Here is a 25,397-nt window from a genome sequence, read left to right on the forward strand (position 1 = left end):
AGTTCTTTTTAACAACTGAGAAGCACAGAGCCAATAGTTTTAATAATAGAGTGTAAAAACTCTCACGGGTTATAATAAATTGCAATATTATACTGCTACTGCAAGGAATGTAAAAGACTAATGCATGAGAACAGAAATATGGTTTCTTGTTTGCCCTTGGTCAAAGGAGCCTTATAAATATTATATTATGTAAATATTCCACTTATTTCAGTGGAAAGAAAGAGCTTTAGTAAGCTCAATGCTTTTAAATCACCAATTAAAGACAAATCTTTACATTCTCTCTGAAAGGTAAATAGGTTAAAAAACAAAAAGTGAAAACTTAATTCAGACGTTCACTCAAAAAAAAAAAAAGATGATTGTAAGCTTGTATATTTTTATCAAATATGGCAGAAAAAATACACAAACATGAAAATAGTTTTAAACTATGAGTACAGAAAATTTCACCAATTCATAAAGTTTCCACAAGTTTTCCTTTAATATACTAGTCAATACTAAATGGAGCATGCTTTACTCTGGCATAAACTGCTTTCCCAGATATTTTATACTTCCACAAAACTTGCATGACTGTCTTTATAAATATCTGTATTAAAGTACCATTTACTGAAGTCAATTTGTAAAGAATGGTCAACTGTGAGATCTGTCGGACAGGCAGGATGGACTTTTTTAGGATCACCTCCAAGAGTTTTCACTGCCTCCCTCATAGCAGCAAAATCCACCATTGCCGGTATTCCACTTTAAAAAAAAAAAAAAAAAAGAAGAATGATCAAATTACAATTCTAATTTTTAAATAAAATGTTTAATAATAATTAACATGTACTTATTCATTTTTATTTTTAAAAAGTATCCTTTATTAGTATTTATTTTTGAAAATATACTCATTATCCAATTTAGCTGTCCCATGGTTTAATGAGAATTAACATTATTATCTGAGAACTTGAGTGCTTAGGGACAAAAGAGGCAAAAATAAGAGATGATTTTTGGAGGTGCCTGTGGAATTCTTTTCTTCCTCCAATTTTTTGACAGCCCCTCCCTTTTCCCTGGCTCTAGCCCCTTTGTCCTATGGTTCCCTCTTATAATCTCAAAGCTATCCACAATAACTGCCCCCCCCAATAAGTTTTGCTTATATTCATCCATCCATAATATCCAGGCAACTATGTAACAAGCATGTACTAAATGCCTTCACTGTAATAGATATCATGAGAATGAGGTCAAATAATAGTTTTGGCTCTTAAAGAATTAATAGGGAAGATAAAGCAATGATTACAGAATAGAAGCATATGTGAGGTAACACAGATCAGACGTAGGTGTTAGGTGGGTGGGCAAAGGGGATGTTCTAGCAAAATCCTAGGCCCCTTTGAAATTTAGCTCCAGGAACATTATTCCAATAAATAATTCTTGGGACACCTCAGACCATGCAAGGTCTTTCAGGCTAAAGACATCAGATTTTATTCTAAGTGTGATGGAAATCAAGTGGTACCTGGAGGAATGACATAACCTGATTAACATTTTTAATGAAGTCACTCCATATACCATGTAAAGAACCAACTATAGGCTGCAAGTGTGGGGGCAAGTATACCAGATAAGAGACTACTGTATAGTAGTCCAGGTAAAAGAAAATGGGGCTAGAACCAGGATAACAGTGATGGATAGGTAGAAAATATTTGGACACAGGATATATTTTAAAGGTAGCAATGACAGAATTTGCTGACAAGACTAGTGATAGGGTGCAAGGAAGGAGAGGAATCAGAGCTAATCCTAGATTAGAAGCCTAAAAAAACTGGGAGTCTATGGTAGCATTTACTACAAGAGAGAAGACGTAGAAAGGGATAGGTGATATGGACAGTCAAGAAATCAAGTTCTAGATATGTTAAGTTTGAGAAACCTACTAGCTACATAGAGATGACAAGCAGGTAGTTAAGGAAAAGCAGTTTTGGAATAAATGGCATGAGAAATATGTGCCTGATTTTTATTACATTGGCTTCAGCTTGGAAAGGGAAACTTTTATAAACTTCATAATTAAAAATAAATCCATACATCAGGAAATCTGAATTTTAAAAGGGAACATTCTAAAAATTCATTCACATAAAATGAACCAATGACTCACGTAAAATCTTGAAGAAGAACACGGGCAGGGAAAAAGGGCACTTCAACAATGTTTTGTTTGGTTTTCCAGTCTAAAATGTTCATAACATCTTCCTTTTTCATTAAAAAGCCATCACAATTTCGTACAGCAGCCTCCAACAGAACCCGTATTGAGTAAGGCAGAACATCTGATTCAAGAGAAAATATTATTATTAATAAGAGAATAATCATATGTATATAATGCAAAAATTACAACAGCAAAAAGATACAAAGACATTAATGCAATGTTTTCTCAATTTAAAAATTCACTTTTTAGTCTAACAAACACAGAATCTAATATCATTCATGTTAACTATGACTTTCCTATGCATAACCCCAAGGTCCAAGGCCATGAAAAAGCAAAGACAAAAATTTTCATATAAGACTTGCATTGATTTGGGCATATCACACTATAATCATGACAAATAAAAACTTCCTCTTCAGGAAAGACAAGAAAAAAAAATAAAAAGCACCAAATATAGATTAAATACCTATTGCAGAAAAAAAAAGTCTGAAAGTTTATAATAAATTTAGAATACTTCAAATCAAAAGCAGTCCAAGTTTAAAAGTAAATCAGGATGCCGGGTGAGAAAAAAGTCATTTTATGAAAACTTTCATTCACTCTTGATTACCAGTCTAAAGATATAATAGAGAATTCAGTATTGTTAAATTTTCAATCATATTAAATTCTCACATCAGATTTGGCCACACAATTAGAATTTAAAAGGAAGAGTGAATGAATGTGAGTGGTTGAAAATATCATGGCTGTCCACACAATAGATTATCCTACAGCTGTTTAAAGGATTCATCTCCAGAATACACTATTAAGAGAAAATGTGGGGCAAAATTGTGTTTATAACACATTCTACCTATCCTTACAAAAGGTTAAAAAATATAGATATGTGTAATATATACATATACACACAAATATATGTATACACATTATAACATATACTAAGTATACAATTTGAAAATATTTACTACTGCCAGGATTATACCTGTAATCCCAGTTATGCAGAAGGACTTCAAGTTTGAGGCCAGCATACACAACATAGTGAGACCCTGTCTCAAAAAATCAAAGGGGCCAAGGATGTAGCTCAGTGGTAGAGTTCCCCTGGGTTCAATCCTCAGTACAGAAAAAAAAAATTACTATAGAAAAATAATTTTTAAAAAACATATACACATATGTATATTGATATATATGTGTCATATATATATAATATATACATGCTGAGCATCCTTAATTCAAAAATCTGAAATTCATAATGCTTCAAAATTTTTTTTATTTTCCTCCATTGATAAGTATGAAAATATTCCAAAATCTCCAAAACTCCAACATTGAAAAACACTTCTGGTCCCAACTGTTTTGGTATGAGTAAATGATAGACAAGTTTAAAGTCAGAGAAGTTAAGGAAAAAACATAACAAAACTCTGAGCTTGAAGCATAGCTCAGTGGCAAAGTAAATGCCTAGCAAGTGTGAGCCCTAAATTCAATTCCTAGCACTAATATATAAATACATAAATAAAAATAAAAACTCTTGTAGGGCGTGGTGGCTCACATCTGTAACCCCAGCAATGCAGGAGGAGGCTAAGGCAGGAGTACTGAAGTTTGAAGCCAGTCTGAGCAATTTAATGAGACCCTAAGCAACTTATAATGAGACCTATCTCAAAATAAAAAGGACTAGGGATACAGCTCAATGATAAAAGCACCCCTAGGTTCAATCCCTAGTACCAAATAAACAAACAAATATCCATACATTTTAATGAGAAATGTATGAATTCGTGATTTATTTTTCTCTTTCTAAATGTTTTCCTAGCTCTATTCACAGAAAATGCCTAGGACAAAGACAACACAATAGTAATGAATTCCTAGTACCTTAACCTGTTATTTCTAAAAACTATTTCTCATTTTTAAAACAGTTCCTTAGAAAAATGGCTGATTCTATCTGGAGAAGAAAATGTACAAACTGAGCCTGGAACATCTTGTGTTGGAAATAAAAGACTAATAGGGATATTAATGGATCAATTTGATTCAAAATGAATAATGACTGCTATTCACTGAAACGTATCAACTATATAAATAGGCCTTGGTTTATAATGACTCTCAAAAAACACTCTTCCATCAATCACCAATGGAAATTGCTAAGGCATAAACTCATTATTCTGAAAACTGATAAAGGGGACCAAAAAAAAAAAAAAATCAATCATTAATCTTGTCTCCTCTGATTTCAAGTAACTAAGAGTTAAAAAAGAAAGTTCTCCATTTAGAGAGTTACAGCTAATAAATGCAGAAGGAATAATATAATTAGAAAATACACCACAACACCTAATAAAATATCAGATCTAGGGGCTGTGGCTGTGGCTCAGTAGTAGAGTCCTTGCCTAGCATGGATGAGGCCCTGGGTTCAATCCTCAGCACCACATAAATGTAAAATACAGATACTGTGTACCTAAAACTTAAGAATAAACATTAAAAAAAAAAAAGAAATATCAGATCTAGACAATGATCATAAAGCTAAAATCATTAGGTTATATGCAGATGGCAGTGGAACTTATAATGGACAGATCAAGCTGATAACACCTATTTCTCTTAGCATCACCCATTATATTTCCTCCTGATGAAGCAGAAAATACAAGTGGCACTAGGAAGTATTATTACAAAACTAAGTACTGTCCATAAATAAGCCCACATATAATCAAATCTCTAGCTTCAACTTCTAGTTAATAAGAAATACGGGGTGGGGGCGGGTGTTGTGGCTCAGAGGTTGAGTGCTCGCCTAGCATGTGTGAGGTACTGGGTTCAATCCTCAGCACCACATAAAAATACTGTGTCCACCTATTTAAAAAAAATAAGAAACATGGGAGAGAGTAGAACAGTAAAATGAAACTAAATGTGGCAGTTATACACCATGGAGTATTACGCAGCTCTAAAAAATGACAAATTCATGGAATTTGCAGGGAAATGGATGGCACTAGAGCAGATTATGCTTAGTGAAGCCAGCCAATCCCTAAAAAACAAATACCAAATGTCTTCTTTGATATAATGAGAGCAACTAAGAATAGAGCAGGGAGGAAGAGCAGGAAGAAAAGATTGATATTAAACAGAGACACGAGATGGGAGGGAAAGAGAGAAAAGGGGAATTGCATGGAAATGGAAAGAGACCCTCATTGTTATAAAAAACTACATAAAAGAGGTTGTGAGGGGAATTGGAAGAAAAAACAAGGAGAGAAATGAATTACAGTAGATGGGATAGAGAGAGAAGATGGGAGGGGAGGGGAGGGGGGATAGTAGAGGATAGGAAAGGTAGCAGAATACAACAGTTACTAATAGGGCATTATGTAAAAAGGTGAATGTGTAACTGATGTGATTCTGCAATCTGTATTTGGGGTAAAAATGGGAGTTCATAACTCACTTGAAACTAATGTCTGAAATATGATAATGTCAAGAGCCTTGTAAGGTTTTGAACAACCAATAAAAAAATAAATAATTAAAAAAAAAAAAGAACATGGTATATTCTACAGGAAATAACGTGGCTTCTTCAACAAAAAGTAGTAAAGAAAAGGGGGAAAAGAGGACTATTACAAACTAAAAAAGACTTTAGAGACATAGCAATCAAGTGTTATGTGTGGACACTATTTGGACACTGTCTGTACAAACCAAATATTTTTGATACCAGGAATCGAACCCAGGGGTGCTTAACTGCTGAGCCACATTCCCAGCCCCTTCTTTTTTTTTTAAGCAGGTGGGCGCTGCCCCACTGTCACCCTGCCCTTCTTTTATTCTTTAATTTTCGGTGGATACAACATCTTTGTTGGTATGTGGTGCTGAGGATCAAACCCAGGCCACACGCATGCCAGGTGAGCGCGCTACCGCTTGAGCCACATCCCCAGCCCAAGCAGCCCCTTCTTTTTAAAATATTTTATTTTGAGACAGAATCTCCTTAAATTGCTTAGAGCTTCTCTAAGTTGCTGAGGCTGGCTTTAAACCCATGATCCTCCTACCTCAATTACAATTTGATTTGTGCAAGCCACCATGCCCGGCTTGCACAAACCAAATGTAAAAATATATTAAGACAACCAGAGAAAAGTTCTTGCTTACTAGATTTAGATTATATTAAGAAATTACTTAATCTTGTTATGCATAATAATGACGATTTATTTTTTCAATGCATATCAGATATGCATACTGACGAATATTTATAGGTTAAGAAAACGGCATAATATTTGAAAAAAAAATTGGGTGAAATGTTGATACCTGGCTGATAAATACATGGTGGGTTACTAATGAGTCTCTCCTTGCTTTTTTTCCCCATTAAGAAAAAATTTATTGCCAGTGCAGTGGCATACACCTGTAATCCCAGCAACTTGGAGCTGAGACAGTTCGAGGCCAGCCTCAGCAATTTAGCAATGTCCTGTCTCAAAATTTAAAAAAGGGCTGGGAATGTAGCTCAACGTAAGGCACTCCTGGGTTCAATCTCCAGTACCAAAAAACCAGAAAATATTTGACTTTTCTGCTATGTTTTAACATTACGTGCACAAATCAGACATGGTTAACAGTTCTTAGGAAGTTATCGAGCTATTAAAAAATTCAGACCATAAATAAGTAAACAAAGTAAATACAAACAGTAGCAGGTCTTATAAGGGAAGTGAGTAGGATTCAGTAATAGAAGATAGTAGAGGGGATTTTACCCAATACCAACATTCCTCACTACAATGCTACATTTGTTACAAGTGATGAACCTGTATGAATATATCAGTGACCAAAACCCACGGTTTATATTAGGGTTCACACTTAAGTGTTATATCTCCCTGCTTTTATGTTTGAAAATATTCTTACACAAATGAAAGACTATTAAAGTTGTAAATGAAGAGAAAAATAAAACTACAGAATCAGAAACACTAGATGCAAAGCCTGTATTTGCTATTTACTACATAGAAGTGATCTTTAGAAAATGACTAAGTTGATGCATTTTCTCAAATTGGGAATGCTACCTACTTAACAGAGATGTGAAGAACTATCTTTCTCACCTTATCTATTTACTTAGCCACATACCTACCTACCCATCCATCCATCCATTTTTTGTGGTACTGGGGAATAATCCCAGGGCACTCTACTACTGAGCCATATTTAAGTCTCACTAAGTTGCCAAGGTTGGACATGAACTTGCTATCCTCCTGCCTTAGCCTCCTGAGTTGCTGGAATTACAGGTGTATCGGTTAGCTGCACCCAGCTAACAGATCTAATATGTATAAAATACCCAAATTATGACAAACAGTAAGTACTTAACAAATATTAATTTTGATCCTTTTCTCAAATCAGAAATAGTAATATCCCTCAAAACAGAGGGAATTAGAGGGGAAAATATTTTTAATAAAACATTCTGAGAAAATAAGAAAAATATTATCAAAGAAATTAGTACATGATTAACTTTTTAATTTGGTTAATTATACTGAGAGTCTCAGGAATATTTTTCTTTACATGGCATACACCTGTAATCCCAAACCTGGGAGGCTGAGGCAAGAGAATGGCAAGCTCCTGGCCAGCCTTAGCAACTTAGTGAGATCCTATTTGAAAATTTTAAAAAGGGGGTGGGGTAGGGATGTAGCTCAGTAGCAGAGCACCTCAGGGTTCAATCCCTAGCACCACAAAAAGAAAGTATTTTAAAGAAAGCATGTCATCAGATTTCTAGTTTAACATGGCAAATTATCATTACTTTCTTCTGAAACCCACGAAGTAGTTACAGCAATGTTGTAAAACAACAAGAACAAAAAGGAAAAAAGCAAAACCAACACAATTTTGGAAAACAAAGTACATGGATAAGTGGTAACAGAATAAGCAGAATAGAGAAAGCTGTAACTTAAATATCTACATGGGGACAGACAATCCAAAACAAAGACTAGGTATCTGGATTGCCTAAGCTTTCTTAGGGAAGTTAGAATACAATGAAGCAATGCCTTTAAAATTCCAATAGAAAACAATTTCCAGACCAGAAATTTACACACTGGCAAACTACTAAATAATCAGGTAAAGTCTCAAAAATCTACTTCCCAGGCAACCCTTCTAAGGAAACTTCTGGAGGATATGCTCTATAAAACAAAACAGTAAACAAAATTAGAAAAATCATGAAATCTAGGAAAAAGTCTCCAACATAGGACCAAGAGCAAAGACTCTTTAAAGACCCAATTGCTGTGCAAGTCACAGTGTAATCAGTTTCAAATGGAGCAAAAGATAAAAAAGTCCAGAGGTGATGCTGCCAATAAAACAAACAAAAAAAAATGATTGATTTCCTGATTATAACCAACAGGAGTTCAGTTCTCTTGAACAATTTGGAAATAAATTATTGATAAGAATACTAAAAACGAAGCAAACAAAAAAGATCATTAATTACAGGGAAAATACAAAATTGTATGAGAAATGTGCAACAGTGACTACATGGACTGGCTGAAAATTATTTACAGTGATAATAAATTACAATGAGGGCTGGGGATGTGGCTCAAGCGGTAGCGCGCTCGCCTGGCATGCGTGCGACCCGGGTTCGATCCTCAGCACCACATACCAACAAAGATGTTGTGTCCGCCGAGAACTAAAAAATAAATATTAAAAAATTTCTCTCTCTCTCTCTCTCTCCCTCTCTCTTAAAAATAAATAAATAAATAAATAAATAAATTACAATGAGATGCATGAATATATGTAGAAGTATCAAATCCTCATTTTCCATAGCAGAAATTCACTATAATCTGAAATAGAAAAATAAAAGAATTAGCAGCATAACCAAAGACGGACTGCTATTTTGGGTATAATCTTTGTGAGGGTTTTAAATTATATTATTTGAAGATTAAAAAGCAATTACCAAATAGTGCTATGAGAAAAATGAACCACAAATGTTAACTAGACACTTTTTCACAAAGAAGCACTGCCACAAATTTGTCTAATTTCAAAATCACGACAGAGACTTATTGCAAGGAAAGATGCAACCAAACAAAATTTCATATTTCATCCCGTGGAAGTCAGTCTCTGATATTATGATATCATTAATGTTGGCCTTCTGATATTCATGCTGCCATGAAATCTGTTCTGAATCAGTTCTGCTAGTGTGACCAACAATGTATAGCAGAGATGAGAGTGTATGATTTTCAAGACCAGGACATTTTTTCCGCTTCAGTCTTCCTCTCTTACTTGCTCTGGGGAAGCCAGCAGATGCCTGTTTTGAAACAATTAAGTAGTCCTTAGGAGACACCCATATGGGGAAGAACTGGGGCCTCTCCATCATCAATGAACACCAACACCTGCCAGCCATGTGCTTGAGCCCTCAGAAGCAGGTTCTCTACCTTTGTCTAGCCTTCAGGTGAATGCAGCCTCAGAACATTTGGCTGTAACCTCATTAAAGACCCTGAGCCAGAACTCCTCAAGTAAGTCATTCTGAAATCCCTAATGTATAGAGACTATGAGAGATAATAAATGCCTATTATTGCATTAAACTACAAAGCTTTTGGTTTGTTATCTTCTTCTTCTGCTGTTATTTATTTAGGACCTACTAAGAAACAGGTGCTTTATATCAGCTTATGTACTTTTTTTTTTTTTGGTACTGGGAATTAAACTCAGGGGACCCAGGGGTGCTTAACCACTGAGCCACATTCCCAGCTAGATTTATTTATTTATTTATTGAGACAGGTTCTTGCTGAGTTTCTTAGGGCCTTGCTAAATTGCTGAGGCTGGTTTTGAATTTGTGATCCTCCTGCCTCAGCCTCCTGAGTCGCTGGGATTACAGGCATATGCCACCATCCGCAGCAATCTCATGTAATTCTTAGAGTAAACCCATAGAATTTTTCAGTAGAAGAGCTATATAGTAAAGAGAAAACTAGCTGTGAGAGAATGGACACAGATGCTCTGGTTTGTTTTTTAGCAATATTAATCCCCCACCCCCGATTCTGGAACAGCTATAAAGTTCAAGGAAGGCCCTTAATCCCTTTCTTCCTCCTCATTCTCCCCACACCACCCCATATACTCTCCTGTTCCAATATACCATCTTAAAGTTCCCTAAACTTCTAAACCTTCCCAATTCCCACTCTCATATCTGTTCTTCAATACCACAAGGACTTAAATTTCCTTTCAGTCAACACCTGCTTGTATGTACCTTCCATACATACGTATATAGTTCTATATGGCTCAATTTCTTAGTTCCCCAAATCCTATTTAACTTGCCTCTTTGTTTCAACCTATCTGCCCAAGGGGGGGGGGGGGGGGACACATCAAACCCAGGTTGTTGTTTTTTTTTTTTTTCCAGTTGGTCTACTCCATATCACTTCCCTATTCAAGAACTGTTCTTTAAAAAAAAAAAAAAAAAAAAGACTTTACTAAGCCAGGTGGTATAGTGCATGCCTGTAATATCAGCAACGCAGAAAGCTGAGAAAGGATCCCAAGTTAGAGGCCAGCCTTGGCAACTTAAGGAGACCCTGTCTCAAAATTTAAAAATTATTTAGAAAAAAAAAAGGTGGGGGGGGGAGATGGAGCTCAGTAATAGGGCATGCTTTAGCATGGGGGGAAAAAAGGGAAACAATGCCTTTATTGAGGTAATTATTATCTTGTATTGAAATACTATCATCTTGTAGTTCACCCTTTCCAAGTTTACAATTTAATGGTTTTTAGTAAATCTGCCAAGTTGTGCAACCAGCATCATGAATCAGTTTTAAAGCATTTTCATCAAGCCAGCAGTTCCCTTACACCCATTTACTGGTAATCCTCGTCCTCTCCTCTCCAATCCCAGGAACCACTAATCTGCTCCATCTGCCTTTTGGACATTTCATATAAATGGAATCATACAATAAGGACTCCTGTATCTGGCTTTTCTCATTTTGTTCATTCATACTGTTGCATGACTATAGTTAATTTCTCTTTGTTATGAAAGTATTCCATCACATACCAATTCTGCATATCCATGCACCTACTAAAAAGATATTTAGGTGTTTCCAATTTTCAGTTATTAGGAATAATGCTGCTAAAACCATCAGCTTGCAAATTTGTGTGGATTGGTGTTTTCCCTTCTCTTGAATAAATACCTTAGAATGAAATTGCTGAGTTATATGGCAAATTTATGTGTAACATTTTTGTTTGTTTTCCTTTTTCATAGTGCTGGGAGCCAAACTCAGGGTCTTGCCCAGGCTAGACAAGTGCTTGACCACTGAGCCATCCCTTAAATTTTTAAGAAACTGCTAAATTGTTTTCAAAAATGGAAGCACCATTTTATATTTCCACCAGCAATGTAGTATGAGAGTTTACATTTTTCCATATCCTCTCCAACATTTGTTACTATCTTTTATATAATACCCATTCTAGAGAGTTATGAAATGGCAATTCAATATAGTAGTACCATGTAAAGGAGGAGAAAGGGGGATGGGGAAACTCTAAAAAATGCATAACTATAACCCGAGTTGAGTCCTCACTATTCACCCAGAATCCTACTTTTTCTGATCTACTTATTTTCCAACACTCCACAACAGTTATTTCCTATCTTCATTCACTCTCCTTAAAACAGTCTCTACTTACCTTCTATAGGAACTAGAGTGTTTCCTATCTCTTAGATTAACAGAAACCAATAGTTCCTACTTGGGCTTCCTCCTATATACCCACAAATCTTGCTGTCTGTGGATTTACCCTTTCCCCAGTTAAGAAGGGAGATACAGAAATCCTCCTATTAAATGCCAACTTCTCTCTAGAAGCTCTGCATCCCATTTCCACTGACCATTTTAAGACCACAGTCGTCAATCATCACCTTCTTTTTTTGCCATTTACTGTTTAACTGGATTCTTCCCATCAAGATTTATAGTCTGTAGCCCTAGTTTAACAAAAAGATTCCAGAAATGCCATCTTCAAATTTTGAACCAAGTTTTTTGAAAGAATTATCCATATTCCCAAGTGTACTGTTCTACCTTCCATTCATTCCTCAGCCCACATCAATCTGATTTACATCCTTAAAACACCAACAAAGGAGGGTCTCAGTAGAGTCCTAATATCCTTTCCACAATATTCAACAAGGCTAACAATTTCCTCCTTAAAGTGGACTTTTTCTACTGGCTTCTACAACACCCTTCTTTGAAGACCATTTTTACATGTCTCATCTTACATTTCTGCATGACTTGCAAATAGAGGCAATAACTGCCTTTGTTTCAGACTGTATTCTCAAAGTTTTCTGCAGTGATTAACTTCAGAAGATAATGTCTCCCTCTGCAGCAAAGGGCAGATAAGATTACTGTCCATTATAAAATATTTGGGTTCCCTAAGTCACAGTTCCTTTTCTGTAACCACTGCATGTATACGTGTTGCCTGGCTGTCTTCAACATCACCCTGGGAGCAGTGTGAAGAAGAGGAGGCGAGAACGACCCCCGGACCGACCAAAGCTGCGCGCCACTGCATCCCCGTGTCCAGCGCCTGCGTCCTGCTGCCGTCGCCACCATGCCCAAGAGAAAGGCTGAAGGGGATGCTAAAGAAGATAAAGCCAAGGTGAAAGACGAACCACAGAGAAGATCTGCAAGGTTGTCTGCCAAACCTGCTCCTCCAAAGCCAGAGCCCAAGCCTAAAAAGGCCCCTGCAAAGAGGGGAGAGAAGGCACCCAAAGGGAAAAAGGAAAAAGCTGATACTGGCAAGGATGGGAATAACCCTGCAGAAAATGGAGATGCCAAAACAGACCAGGCACAGAAAGCTGAAGGTGCTGGAGATGCCAAGTGAAGTGTGTGCGTTTTTGATAACTGTGTACTTCTGGTGACTGTACAGTTTGAAATACTATTTTTTATCAAGTTTTATAAAAATGCAGAATTTTGTTTTACTTTTTTTTTTTTTAAGCTATGTTGTTAGCACACAGAACACTTCATTGTTGATTTGGGGGGGGATGAGCATATGTCACTAGTAGAATGTCTCCAAAGCTGGATTGCTGTGGGGGAAAACACCTTTCCCTTCTTGTTTTGAGAGACTTCCTCTTTGTTCCCAAGAGGAAGGGATTCCCTGATGTTGGCACACATAGTCACCTTGGCACAAATGCCTTGTGCTATGGAAAAACTCAAACTCATCTGTATGTCCTCCTGTCCCTCGCTGCCATTGTCATAGACTTAATTCCCCTAAACTCAGACCTATTAGAACCTGATTCCCAACGACTGGTGTGTGTGTGGGGCAATCTGGACTTTCCAGTGACGTCATTGAGAATAGTGTCCCTCAGAAGAGCAGCAGTTTCTTTTCTAGATTGTGGATCTTCAGATTAATAATTTTTGCCATTTTCCTTTCATTTCCTGAAAGTCAGGGTTGGCTTACGAAAAGTTGTTAAACAACATGCTAACAGGTTTTTATAAGCATAGGCTTTGAAATCACAGATTTTTGTTCATGTTTCTCTGCTACCATATAAAAGTGGCAAAAGCCTTCAAGAAATAGTGTTATCGTTTAGAGTTCAAACTGAGACCTTGGCCATGTGGATAAGAGAACTGACAGAACTGGATACAGTAAATACTCATTAAATTCTAGCAGTTTTATTACTGCTACTAAGCTGGGAAACAGAATGGTATTGAGGGGAAAAGTGTTGGTCTTGAAATCAAAAGGTTTCCTCTCTTAGAAGAAATCACTCATGGAAAATATAGGTTATTAAAAACTGAGCCAAGTGCGGTGCCACACACCTGTAATCCCAGCAGCTCACAAGGCTGAGGCAGGAGGATCATGAGTTCAAAGCCAGCCTCAGCAAAAGCAAATGGCTAAGCAACTCAGTGAGGACTCTGTCTCTAAATCAAATACAAAATAGGGCTGGGGATGTGGTTCAGAAGTAGGGTGCACTCCTAGAATGCATGAGGCCCTGGGTTCAATTCACCAATAGCAACAATAAAAGCAGCAAGGGCTAGGAAGTAGGCTTTTGGAGGAAGTCGGAAACACTCAAAAGACTGGAGTCATGCTCTGCACCTGCCAAAGGCCTTCAAGAAATAGTGGTATCTTTTAGAGTTCAGACTGAGAAAGGCTGGTGGCTAGGACAAGAACTAGATGGAATAGGCATAGGATAAACCTAGAAAACCTTATTCAAGGTCAAGGTCCAGAAGAAAAGATGAGAAAACTGTTAGAAAGTCTTGTAGTCCAACCAGACCCTGGCAGCAGTGTTAGCTCACTCCTTTGTCTGACTAGAATCAAAGTACTGTTTCTAAGTTGAACTGGGCAAGATGGATTGACTTCCAATAAGCTCTGAAACTGGTGTCTCTGTGTGTTTAATATATTACCAGTGATAGTTTAAGAAGGTAGTAACAGATTTCATGCTTAAGAGTTTTTGCTTACTAAGGCTTATAAAACAAGAAAAGTAATCTCACTTTATTGATGAAGGTGCAGAAACACATTCTCTTCTCATTCATTACTGATGACATACAAACCAGCATCACTAAATAACACAACAGATATACACCCTAGTGCCTCTTCAAACTGCTGTTGTGAAAGGGACAGTCCTCAGTGTCCTGTCGTCTGTCTCCTTGGCTACCACTGAAGTAAAAGCCAATACCACGGCAGGTCAATAACCAAAAGCCTCATATGAAACGTCATACACTAGACAACTAGATTCATCTCTCATGATTTGTAATGAGGATAGACTGAATCAGAAAGATGTTAAGAGCTAAGGTCCAATGAGAAACTCATTTGGAGCCTTGGCAGAGGGCAGAAATCTAAAGTCCCTGCGAGAAAAAATAAAGAGTTAACTCAATTCTGGTCCTTTCTTAAGATAGCCACTTTCATTGGCCTGGGAGGTCTGTATCATCACAATCATTCTTCACTTGAGTTAGTGGGTATCTCTTCTTCACAATCAAAAAGCAGACAAGACTCTTGGGCAAAATATGCTATGGTGAGTGTATGGCTGTACATGATATGTAGAATACTGTTAGGAAAAGGTAATCCTTAGAAAGTTACATACTATGTAAACACATTATAATTAAATTGTTTCATTGCTTAACCAACCCACAGCCCTTTCTAGAGCCCAACAGAAAAGATCAGAAAACAGGACTTGTGTCCCTTCCAACTAGCGTTGGACCACAACAGAAACCAACCAAATCTAATCAATATAGGTTAAAACAACAGGCAAAAATGACACCTACAGGTACATTCTTAACTGGTTGATAAACTAGTCATAACGAAGAATGAATGGTCAGGAGTGGTTATACTGGGAATTAATATCAAAGTAAGTAAAGTGAGCTATGGAGACAGAAGATTAGGGTAGAAGTAAAAGACACAGGGATAAAGACACCAGATAGCCTTCAAGTGACAAACAGAACAATAGCCTCTGGCTCAGAAATTCTGATCCCGAAGAAGCCTGTTTTCTTTTGTTGTCTTTGGATGTCTGGAAACTGCAGCATCTTTTTTACTTGAGTGTTTGCTTCTTATAGTCCAGGGTAAAGACTGGAATAGAAAGTATTGTAAAGGCAAAAAATAAAAGTGTGATGGGGGATGGAAGGAAGAGCACACTTCTAACTAACAATCCTATATCTTCTATATAATAATAAACTTGCCCCCCAAAATAAAAATATTAGGGGATGAGGATATGTGCATGTACATCACACTATTGTTTATATGCGTGCGCGCACACACACACACACACACACACACAGACATATATTAGTCTTATTTATAGAGAAAAGTTGGTAACAATCTCAACATTCAAAATTCTGTTAACCTAATCATGATGTATTCATAATGGCAAGATTATGCAGCCATTAGAAGCTATAGAGAAGCACAGATATCCTCTTCTACCTGAACCATGCGCCCTGACTCAGAAACCAAATAGAGAGGGCATGGGATAGTTGTTTTCAATAACCTGGAAAGATGTTTGTGATGTTAGGCTTTAAAAAAAAAGTTACAATATATACTGTATTTTCATTAAAAGTAGCGCTTAAATATATTTGTATATACACACTTTCCATTCTGTCTGTAATGTTCACTTCTGTTTGTGACTCTTATAAGCAATAAAAACTCGAAAATATTAAATGCAGATTTTCAAAGATTACAGGGTATGATATGGATGCCAAGTCCTGACTCTATTTTAGGACTGAGGGGTATTGTGATTAAGAAAGCAAGCAGTCGGGAAGGAAAAAAGAAAGGGTAAATGAGATGACCTGAGATTATGAAGGAGGGGACATGGGGCTTTATACCAGCTAAAAGTCTTACTGCCCAGTAACAGTCACTCTCTAAAATTAACATTTTATTCTAGCCAATCTCTCCAATGTCTTCCCCCTAACATATTCACTCATTTTCCCATAATGCATTCATTCTAATTCTCTATGGTTGACATCCTTCATCATGCCTTTGTTCAATAGCAATTCCATTCTCAGTTCCTTCAAAAAGCAGACTATTCTAGACAACAGGGATTGCTCCCTGCCTTGAAAATAGGAACACTGTCAAATTCAGGGGTCTACCTAAGAGTCATTCAAAAATCTCTACACTTCTAGTTATGCACTAGAGTGCCAAATAGGCAGCTCCAAGAGCATAAAAAAAGCACTTACCTATGAGGGAAATCACACAAGATTAAAATGTAATGAATGTCTATGACGTGTCCCCTTCCATACCTTAAATATAAATCTAGGAGGCAAAAGAATAAAATGGCAGCACAAAAAGCAGAAATCAAATGATTTGTGTTGCATTTTGTCTAAAGACAGATTAAAAAAGGGCAATTGGGGGCTGGAGTCATAGCACAAGTGGTAGAGCACTTGCCTAGTATGTGTGAGGCATTGAGTTCAATTCTCAGCACCACATATAAATAAATGAAATAAAGGTCCACTGACAACTAAAAACATATTTTTAAAGAAATTAATTTTAAAAAGAAAAGGAAAAAAAAGGGCAGTCAGGTGGTGCTTACTATAATTCCAGCAATTTGGGAGGCTGAGGGCTGAGGAAGGATGATGGTAAGTTCAAGGCCAGCCTAATCAACTTAGCAAGAGACCCTGTCTCAAAACTAAGAGGCTTCGAGTACAGCTCAGTAGCAGAGCATCCCTGGATCCAATCCCCAGTTCTGGGGGTGGGGGTTGGGGATAAAAAAAGGAATTATGTTAGTGAGGCAAATAATACCTCACTTACCACTCATTCTTGACCACTTCTCCCTTTCTGAATCATAAAAGTAAGCTAAAACACTCTACCACTCACTGTGTGTACACATATATATTTGGCAATACTGGGGATTAAACCCAGGGCCTTGCACATGCTAGGCAAGTACTCTCTACCAATGAGGTACATCCCCCACTCCAATTCAGCTTTCTTGAAGCTAAGAGTGGTCACTGACATTTTGGTGAAACAGATAAAAGCCCCTGAGGAGGGATTTCCTTTCTATTTTGCCATTCCAGGTGCCTGGAATATGAACATAATGTCTGGAGGTTGGAGGTGCAACAGCTATTCTGTAACCAAAAAATGACAGGAAAATGGAAAGTAGAACCCTAGATCCTTGCAGGGAACATACTACACAGTCCAATCTGCCCATCTCCAGACTTCTGGTATGTCAGGAAAACTCCTATTTGGTTTTTTTTTTGGCTTTCTCCTTCCTTTTTTTTTTTTTTTTTTTTTTTCCCCACTAGCAATTGAACCTAGGGGCACTTTACCACTTAAGACAAACTGGCTTGGAATCCTCCCACCTCAGCCTCCCAAGTTGCTGGGATTATAGACATGCGCCAACACACCTGGCACAAACTCCTATTTGTTAATGTCACTTGCACTGCAGGTTTTCATTTCTGTGAAGCTGTGGGCATTCCTACATGGAACTTAGAACAGTGGTTCTCAACTATCTTTCTTCCTCAACAAATATGAGGACAGAAAACATACCCTTTACTAAGTTACTCATTATAGCTCTGATTCTCAACTTGGCAGACATCAGAAGGTGAAAAAGGGCAGAGAACACGGTGACCCTGAATCTTGGTGACTACCAAAGCAGTATCTTCCTATTATAAGCACATGTCTGTGAAACCAATCTGGTCCCTCTAAACAAGCAATAAGGATTTTTTGTGCTGATGCTAAGCAAAAGACTTCTCACCCAGAAGCTGTTTTTTTTTTCCAAAGTCAATTCTTCTTTCAAATTTTATTTCCTCTAAGTAATGACTAAGAAATCACTTAAGTAACTATTAATAAACCTCTGCTAACAACTACTCTACAAAAAAAAACTGGGTACTGATTTCACAGAAATAAAAACCAAGTTTGCTTCAGAAGCATTTATATTATATTTATCATGGTTATAATAAAAACTCTGGTAACTCTGGGATTACATTATATATAGATGGCTCATGTACAATTATATACAGGTGCCCATGAGAGAACATTTCCCACAAGAGACCATTTAATATTTATCTTACTAATCAATCCCTTTCAGTGCATTTTACTATTGTTTTTTATTCCCTACATTTGAGAAATACAGGCTATCTTCAAGTGGGCACATTTCCACAAACCAGCCACAGAAATTATTCCTACTAAATTTTAAAGGCACTTTTATATATATTCTATTATGCTGTAAAATTTGGATTAAAAAAAATTTCCAGACAAGAATCACTAGATATTTTTGAGAAGAAGATAAAAGACCTTTCCCGTGTAAAATAATTAGGGTTTTTCAAAACTGATGTAGGCTAGATGCTCTGGTGCACACCTGTAATTCCAGCAACTCAGAAGACTGAGGCAGGAGGGTCACAATTTCAAGGCCAACCTCAGTAACTTAGGGATACCCTGACTCAAAATAAAAAATACTGGAGTCAGTGGTAAAGTGCTCATGTTCAATCCCTGGTACTACAAAAAACAAACTAAGCTAATGCAAAGTCTTCATCAGTAAAGGAAAAAAATACATGTAAGTGAAAGACACAAGGCACTAAGAAAACAACCAACCTCTCTTAACATATCAATATAAGCTACTGCAACTACATATATAAAGTAATTGCTTTCATTTGGGTGAACTATTTATTTTTAAAAGGCAATCTAATTCTAAAACAGGGATTTTCTAAGATATGCTAAAATATCTAAATCTTCTCATAATGCACAAAAAAGTACTGCACATGGAAGTCTAGAATATTTAAGTTTATCAAAATCTACAGGAAAAACACAAGAATAATCCTCCTTATTAAACAAGAGGGGATGGGCTAGGGATATAGCTCAGTCGGTAGAGTGCTTGCCTCACATGCACAAAGCCCTGGGTTTAATCCCCAGCACCCCCCCCCAAAAAAAAAAAAACCAAGAGGGGAATAAACAAGATTAAAGAAAATCTCACTCCAAAACTGACTGTGATAGGTTTCACATTCATCATCGCATGCATATTTCACTGAAAAGTTCAAAAATAAGGATACAGTAGCACATGCCTATTAATTCCAGCAACTTGGGATGCCAGGGCAGGACAGAGGATTTCAAGTTCAAGGCCAGCCTCAGCAACTTAGTGAGGCACTAAGCAACTCTGTGAGACCCTATCTCAAAATAAAATTTTAAAAAGGGCTAGAGATGTGGCTCAGTGGTTAAACACCCCTGAGTTCAATCCCTGGTACCAAAAAAATAAAAATAAATATATATATATATATTTTTCACAAATAATAATCACTCTTTCAATGGGTTTTCCCTTCACTGGCTTGGCTGAAAGTCAATAAACTCAAGACTTCCACCCACTGAGAGATAAGCCAAGTTCATTCTTCTGAGATGCCAGTGAAAGGTTTGACCCCTGATGAAGAGTATGTATATGTCTACCAAGTGTTGATGTACAGGTCAGAACAAAACTATTTCCATACTGGAGAATAACTCAAATTCATGGGTTCAGTTGATGATTCCTATTGAAAGGATGGCATAAAGAATAACTGGAGGAGCTGTTCACTTGAGAAAGTAAAATATATATTTAATCACTACAGAACATTAATAGGTTTACTAAGTTAAAAAAAAAAAAAGTTCCTTAGAGTTTCCTTAGAGAAAAATTTTATCACTTTTTTAAACGAGAAAATAAGGTATAAGCTTGTATCACCGCCAAACAAAAGTTGTTCCAAGAGGAATTTTTAAAAGATATAAATATGTGTAGGTATAGCTGTTTCAACATGGTGGAAATAAATTTAAAATTTTTCAGCTCAGCTTGACAAATGCACTTTAATTATTAGAAATTAAATAAACCAGAAAAAATGTAAGTCAACATTACCATACTTGGTGCCTCCAAGTTTAGGTACATTGAAGAACTTCTTACTTGAATTGTCATTTAATGTTTCAATAAGGTACTCAAAGGCATATCCTGGGGGAGATAAAAAACTTTCATTAAAAATAGCTACAAAGTAAAATTACCTGGATATTAGTTTTGCCCAACAGAATCTTCTGCATTGTTCAATAAGGCAGTTATTAGCCACAGGTGGCTACCACTCACTTGAAATGTGGCTACAGAAGCTGAGAAAATGGAATTTTTAACTTTTAAGTCACACATGGCTAATGTCCACCATACTGGACAGTATAATTTTAAACCATGACTCTTTTTCAAGCAAAATCTGGTAAGACAATTCACTCCTAAAATGTGTTTGAGAATGCCTGGAAAGAATAAGAATGACTTACCCGGTTTATAGGCACGTTTTAGAAAGACATGTCCTAAAAATTGTGTAAATTCAAGATAGAACAATTTGAGAACACAACTGTTAGAATTATTTTTTAAAAACTTAAAGATTTTTTATTGCACATTCAACAACAGACAAAACCAAAACAACAACAAAAAAAACTTCTCATAAGACATTCTAGGTCTTAAGGATTAAGATAAAACTGAACAACAAAACACTGAGGTAAACTAGCATATTCTCCCTAACGGTCCTTCTGGTTTGGCTGCAATTTAAGCTGAACCTCATGGTCAAAGACCTATAAACCTCACTGGTATACGCCCCAGGTCCAAATGTTCTCCAGGGAAGTGGCAGGGAGGCAGCCTTGAGGTTGAAAAGAACCTTTAGATCTTTTTATGAAGACACTGCAGTGGGTGGGTAGGACCCTCAACACAGTTAGGGCCACCGTCCAAAATGAAGAGAGATAAGCACAACCCACTTTCAGGATGGCTCGTGTTTTCCTCTTTTTGTACAGGGAGGTGGACGTGGGAGGAGACTCATAGCTGCAATCAATGATCAGAAAACAGGATGACTACGGTTCAGCCTTCACTGCCCCTCATTCTGCTTCCAGAGACAAGAGGAAAGAGCTCGAGGCTGGGCAGTGGGCTAGACAACAAGATAGGTGGACCCAAACAAGGAGACAAGGACCCCAAGCCCCATTTCTCACAAGTGGGGGGCGGGTAGGGGAAGATGGTGGGCCTCTCTCTCCCTGCACCTAGTGTCACTAACTAGGGCTAGGAGGCCGCAGGCACAAAGCGGCGACCACCAGGATGAGGTAGGTGCGGGTCACAGCCGGAGGCAAGGCCTATGGCCCGACAGAAAACCCGCTAGGAGAGTGGGGGCGGGGAGGCCTGCCTTCCGCGGCCTCCGCGCAGAGTGCGGCCCAGCAGACAGGCCCCGAGGGGAGCACGAACTGAGAGCCCTGAGGGCTCCGGGCGCCGGCCGGGCGACTGTAGGCGAGAGAATCAAGGAACACGGCGCCCGGGCAGCGCGTGTCTCCAGCAGCTAGACCCAAGTCGGCGGCCCGAAACTGACCTGCACTTGGGGCGTCCATCGCCGGAGACCATATTATCCCTGCGGGGAGGGGGCCGGCGGGGGAAGGAAGGGGAGGCCGGGCCGGGAAGAGGGGGAGGAAGACAGGCGGACTGGCAAGGGAGGAAGGAAGGAAGCAGTCTCGCGCAAACACCGCGAGAGCCGCAGAGCTGGCCCCGGGTCGGCGCTCGCGGGATTTGCCGCTTTACTCCCGCGAGATCTTCAGCCTGGAAACAAAGAGAAAGGCTGGAGCTTAGCCCGTAGGAGACTTCTTGCGCCGTCGCCGCTGTTCTCGCGAGTGGGGGCGGAGCTCTGGTAGGCAGTACCGTAGGCGTCTGTAGCTGCGCCGGGGTTACCTAGTGTGGCCTTGAGGGTTCGTTGGTGGGTTCTGAAGTCGAGTGGCTTGTGGCTTCCTAAGGGGTGTCTTTGGCAGTGGCTAATGGAAATCGGAACTCCTGGGGAAACAGCGTAAAGAGAACCACTTAACATTAAACACTTAACATTAAACAGTAATATGAAGATGGCCAGACTGATCCGGCACATAGGAGGCGCTCATATTAAATGAATTTTTCCTTACGTTCCTGTAGCGTCAACCTCTTCCTTTCCGCCGACTCCAGCAGCGGTGGATCCTTCTAGTCTACCCGTCGATCCCAGCTCTTATAATCCCTGCATTTTACCCTACCTATCTCCTTATCTCCCCGTGGTAGCCAGCTTCCCAGAAAGCCTTGCCTATACTTGCCCTTCTCCCACTCTATCCCTCTCCAATCTGGCTTTCACTGCCAGAAATGTTTTTGCTCAAGGTCAGTAGTAACTTGACTTGTTAATCTCATTTCTTAATCCTTATTCTACCTTCATTGAAACATGCGTTTTCATCAGTTTCTGTGACTCCAGGCTTTTTTCTCTTCTTTTTCTTACCCATAAAAGTGCTTCGTCTTAGTCCTCTTTGCAGGCCCCATCTTTGGCCCATCCATTAAATATAGTGGACCTTAAATAACTCAGGGCTCCTCCCTTGCTCCTTCTCTCACTTCATTTTCCCTGGCCTATCTCATTCCCCCTTTCACTTCAATTTATATTAATATGTTGATGCTTCGTAGCCTACCTGTAACAACCCCATCTCCTAATCCAGAGGTACTTGCAACTGTTGGGTACTTCCAACATTCCACAGGCATCTGGATGCAAAATCTCCAAAACAGAACTCCTCATTTCCCCCTAAAATTCATTATTTCTTTTGTATTGTTGTATCTTTTGCATTGCTATCCACCCAGTTGCCCAGGCCAGAAACTGGCACATTAACCTGGACACCTTCACACTTTTCCTTTAATCATTGACCCACGTGCTGTCAACCAAGCCCCAGTTTCCTCTATTTATTCACGTTTCTAGAGAGTTCCCTTGCTACCCACTCACGTCTAGACAGCTGTGACAATCTTCTCCTCAAAAGACCGTAGCACATTAGTACTCATAATCTCCATTTTCATGATAGACTAAACCTCAGAAGGGATTAAAGGTAATCCTGCAAACTAATTTACCGTATCCAACTCAGCTACCAAGTGACTGACTATAAAAATAGGAACTCAATTCAAATGGATATACAAGGTCACATGCTTAACTTGGACTTTTGTGATCTGGTATGTCATGCCTATTGTTCATACCTTACACCCTGAACACCTGAACACCCTTACACCTTCAACCCTGAACACCTTAAGGCAGAGTGATCTCTATCCCCTCTGGAACACCTTATTTACTGTTCCCTCTTGGAACATTCTGCTGTGCACTATTGGACTAACCCCTACTCATTCTTAAGAAGTTCACGCTCAGTCCATTTATTCCTATAGGAAATCTTCACTAACTACCACCCAGTCTGATCTGGGAACATGATAAAATGCTTCCCTAGCATTCTTTATTAAAGCACTTAATTGTACTTGATTGTAATTGCCCATTTATTGTATTGCCCATGTCTCAAGTGCTTTTAGCTGCATACAAGAGAGTACCCAACTAACAGTGTCTTAAACAACACAGACCTATAATTATCTCACTTAAGGAAGTCCACAATAGGCAGTTTCATAATTGGTACTGAATAGATATTTGGGGAACTATTTATAGAGAAGTATACTGAGCCTTGAGGGAAGCACCATAAACCTGGCATGTGCCAAATCTTCAGCATCACGTGTAAATAAATAAAAAATAAAGGTACATCAACAACTAAAATAAAATATTTTAAAAAAACACCTAGGTTCATGCCTTACGTTGGACCTATGCAGTTGGTTTTTGTTCCTCAGGCTGTGTTCCTCATCTCATAGTTGCAAGATGACTATAGCAGAATGTCATCCTTCCAAAAGCAGGAAATAAGTGATACAGAAGCCCTCTTTTTATCAAAAACATTTTTTTCCTCAAGATCTTAAACAGATTTCTCATTGACCAGAAATTAGACTGGTATATCTCCACCTTATTAAACCAACACCTCTTCTTTATGACAAATATTTTGTAATGTCCCTTTTACTATCTGGCATGAAATTCACAAGTAATATAGTCTACACACAACAATAAAATAACCAATGCCTTAAATGCAATATAAAGGAGAAGAAAAGGAAAGTAATTTATTAGAAAATAATATATATCATGTAGATGCATAGGTATGTCTGTGTTAGATGACATAAAGGAGTATGTATACTTATAATGAATGAATGTGGACTTACAGAATATAATATTCAACTGAATATAGTCAACATTTTTGTTTACATTTGACATTTCAAAATAAAGAATGTATACATTATAGCATGCACAATTAGTTATTAAGAATGCATAATGTATGTATATATAGTATATGTACATACAAACCATCAATAGCCAGCTTACATGGAGACTAATAAAAAATGTTGTATTTATAAAAATATTGGAAGTGTTGTAGCTGTGAATGTAATTTTTCTAAAATAGTGAATAACTCTTGGTAGTGTTATAGAACAAAATAAGCTGGGAGCTGTGGCACACACCTGTAATCCCAGCGGCAAAGGAGGCTGAGGCAGGAGGATCATGAGTTCAAAGCCAGCTTCATCAACGTAGTGAAACCCTGTCTCAAAAATAAGAAAGGGCTGGGTGATTTAATGCATTCCATTATTGTCATGTATATAAGAAATAAAAATAAATAAATAAGAAAGAAAGGGCTGGGGATATGGCTCAGTGGTTAAGCTCCTCTGGGTTCAATCCCTGGTACCAAAACAAACAAACAAAAAACCCAGAAGAAAATAAAATACAACCTTCTCACTTTTTCCAGAGTAGTTGTATCTATCTCTGGAAAATTATTAAAACCACAAACAAGTAGTTTAGTTTTTATTTGTAAATGGGGTTAAGTTTTAGTCTCATATAAACAATTCTGTTGTTTTTTATATGTTTATGTGTGTGTTTACCTACCTGAATATCTGACAGATGTTCAATGGGGGATCTTGTCTGTTTCTTTGCTGTACAATTTCTGTCTTATAAAATACAGACAATCTAATAACAATCATTAAATGCCAAAAATGTCCTCACGATGTCAACCAAAATCACCCTACCATTTTCCCCAAGTCCTGCTTACATTGAGAAACACTGAAACTTAGATCAATTATGATATGTCCCCTGTGGCTGGACTCATTGCTTGCATAAAAAAATGTATTGAGATTTAATTCTTATTTTAACTGAGAGTGAAT

The 25,397-nt window shown here is 37.9% G+C and overlaps 1 protein-coding gene and 1 pseudogene across 1 annotated transcript in view; one reads left to right on the forward strand and one right to left on the reverse strand.

Annotated features, from left to right (window-relative positions):
* Ireb2 (iron responsive element binding protein 2) overlaps positions 1-21,857 on the reverse strand; it is a 52,688-nt gene extending 30,831 nt beyond the window's left edge. The window contains exons 1-4 of the mRNA XM_077799685.1: positions 21,721-21,857; positions 20,250-20,339; positions 2,105-2,270; positions 595-732 (exon numbers count right to left, since the gene is read on the reverse strand). Coding sequence (XP_077655811.1) covers positions 595-732; positions 2,105-2,270; positions 20,250-20,339; positions 21,721-21,739 — 413 coding nt within the window. The 5' untranslated portion in view covers positions 21,740-21,857. The remainder of the gene's footprint in view (positions 1-594; positions 733-2,104; positions 2,271-20,249; positions 20,340-21,720) is intronic.
* LOC113190941 (non-histone chromosomal protein HMG-17 pseudogene) lies at positions 12,572-12,949 on the forward strand (annotated as a pseudogene).
* Positions 21,858-25,397: the final 3,540 nt, after the last annotated feature.

The sequence above is a fragment of the Urocitellus parryii genome, chromosome 6, assembly GCF_045843805.1.
Source record: "Urocitellus parryii isolate mUroPar1 chromosome 6, mUroPar1.hap1, whole genome shotgun sequence".
NCBI classification, from domain to species: Eukaryota; Metazoa; Chordata; class Mammalia; order Rodentia; family Sciuridae; genus Urocitellus; species Urocitellus parryii.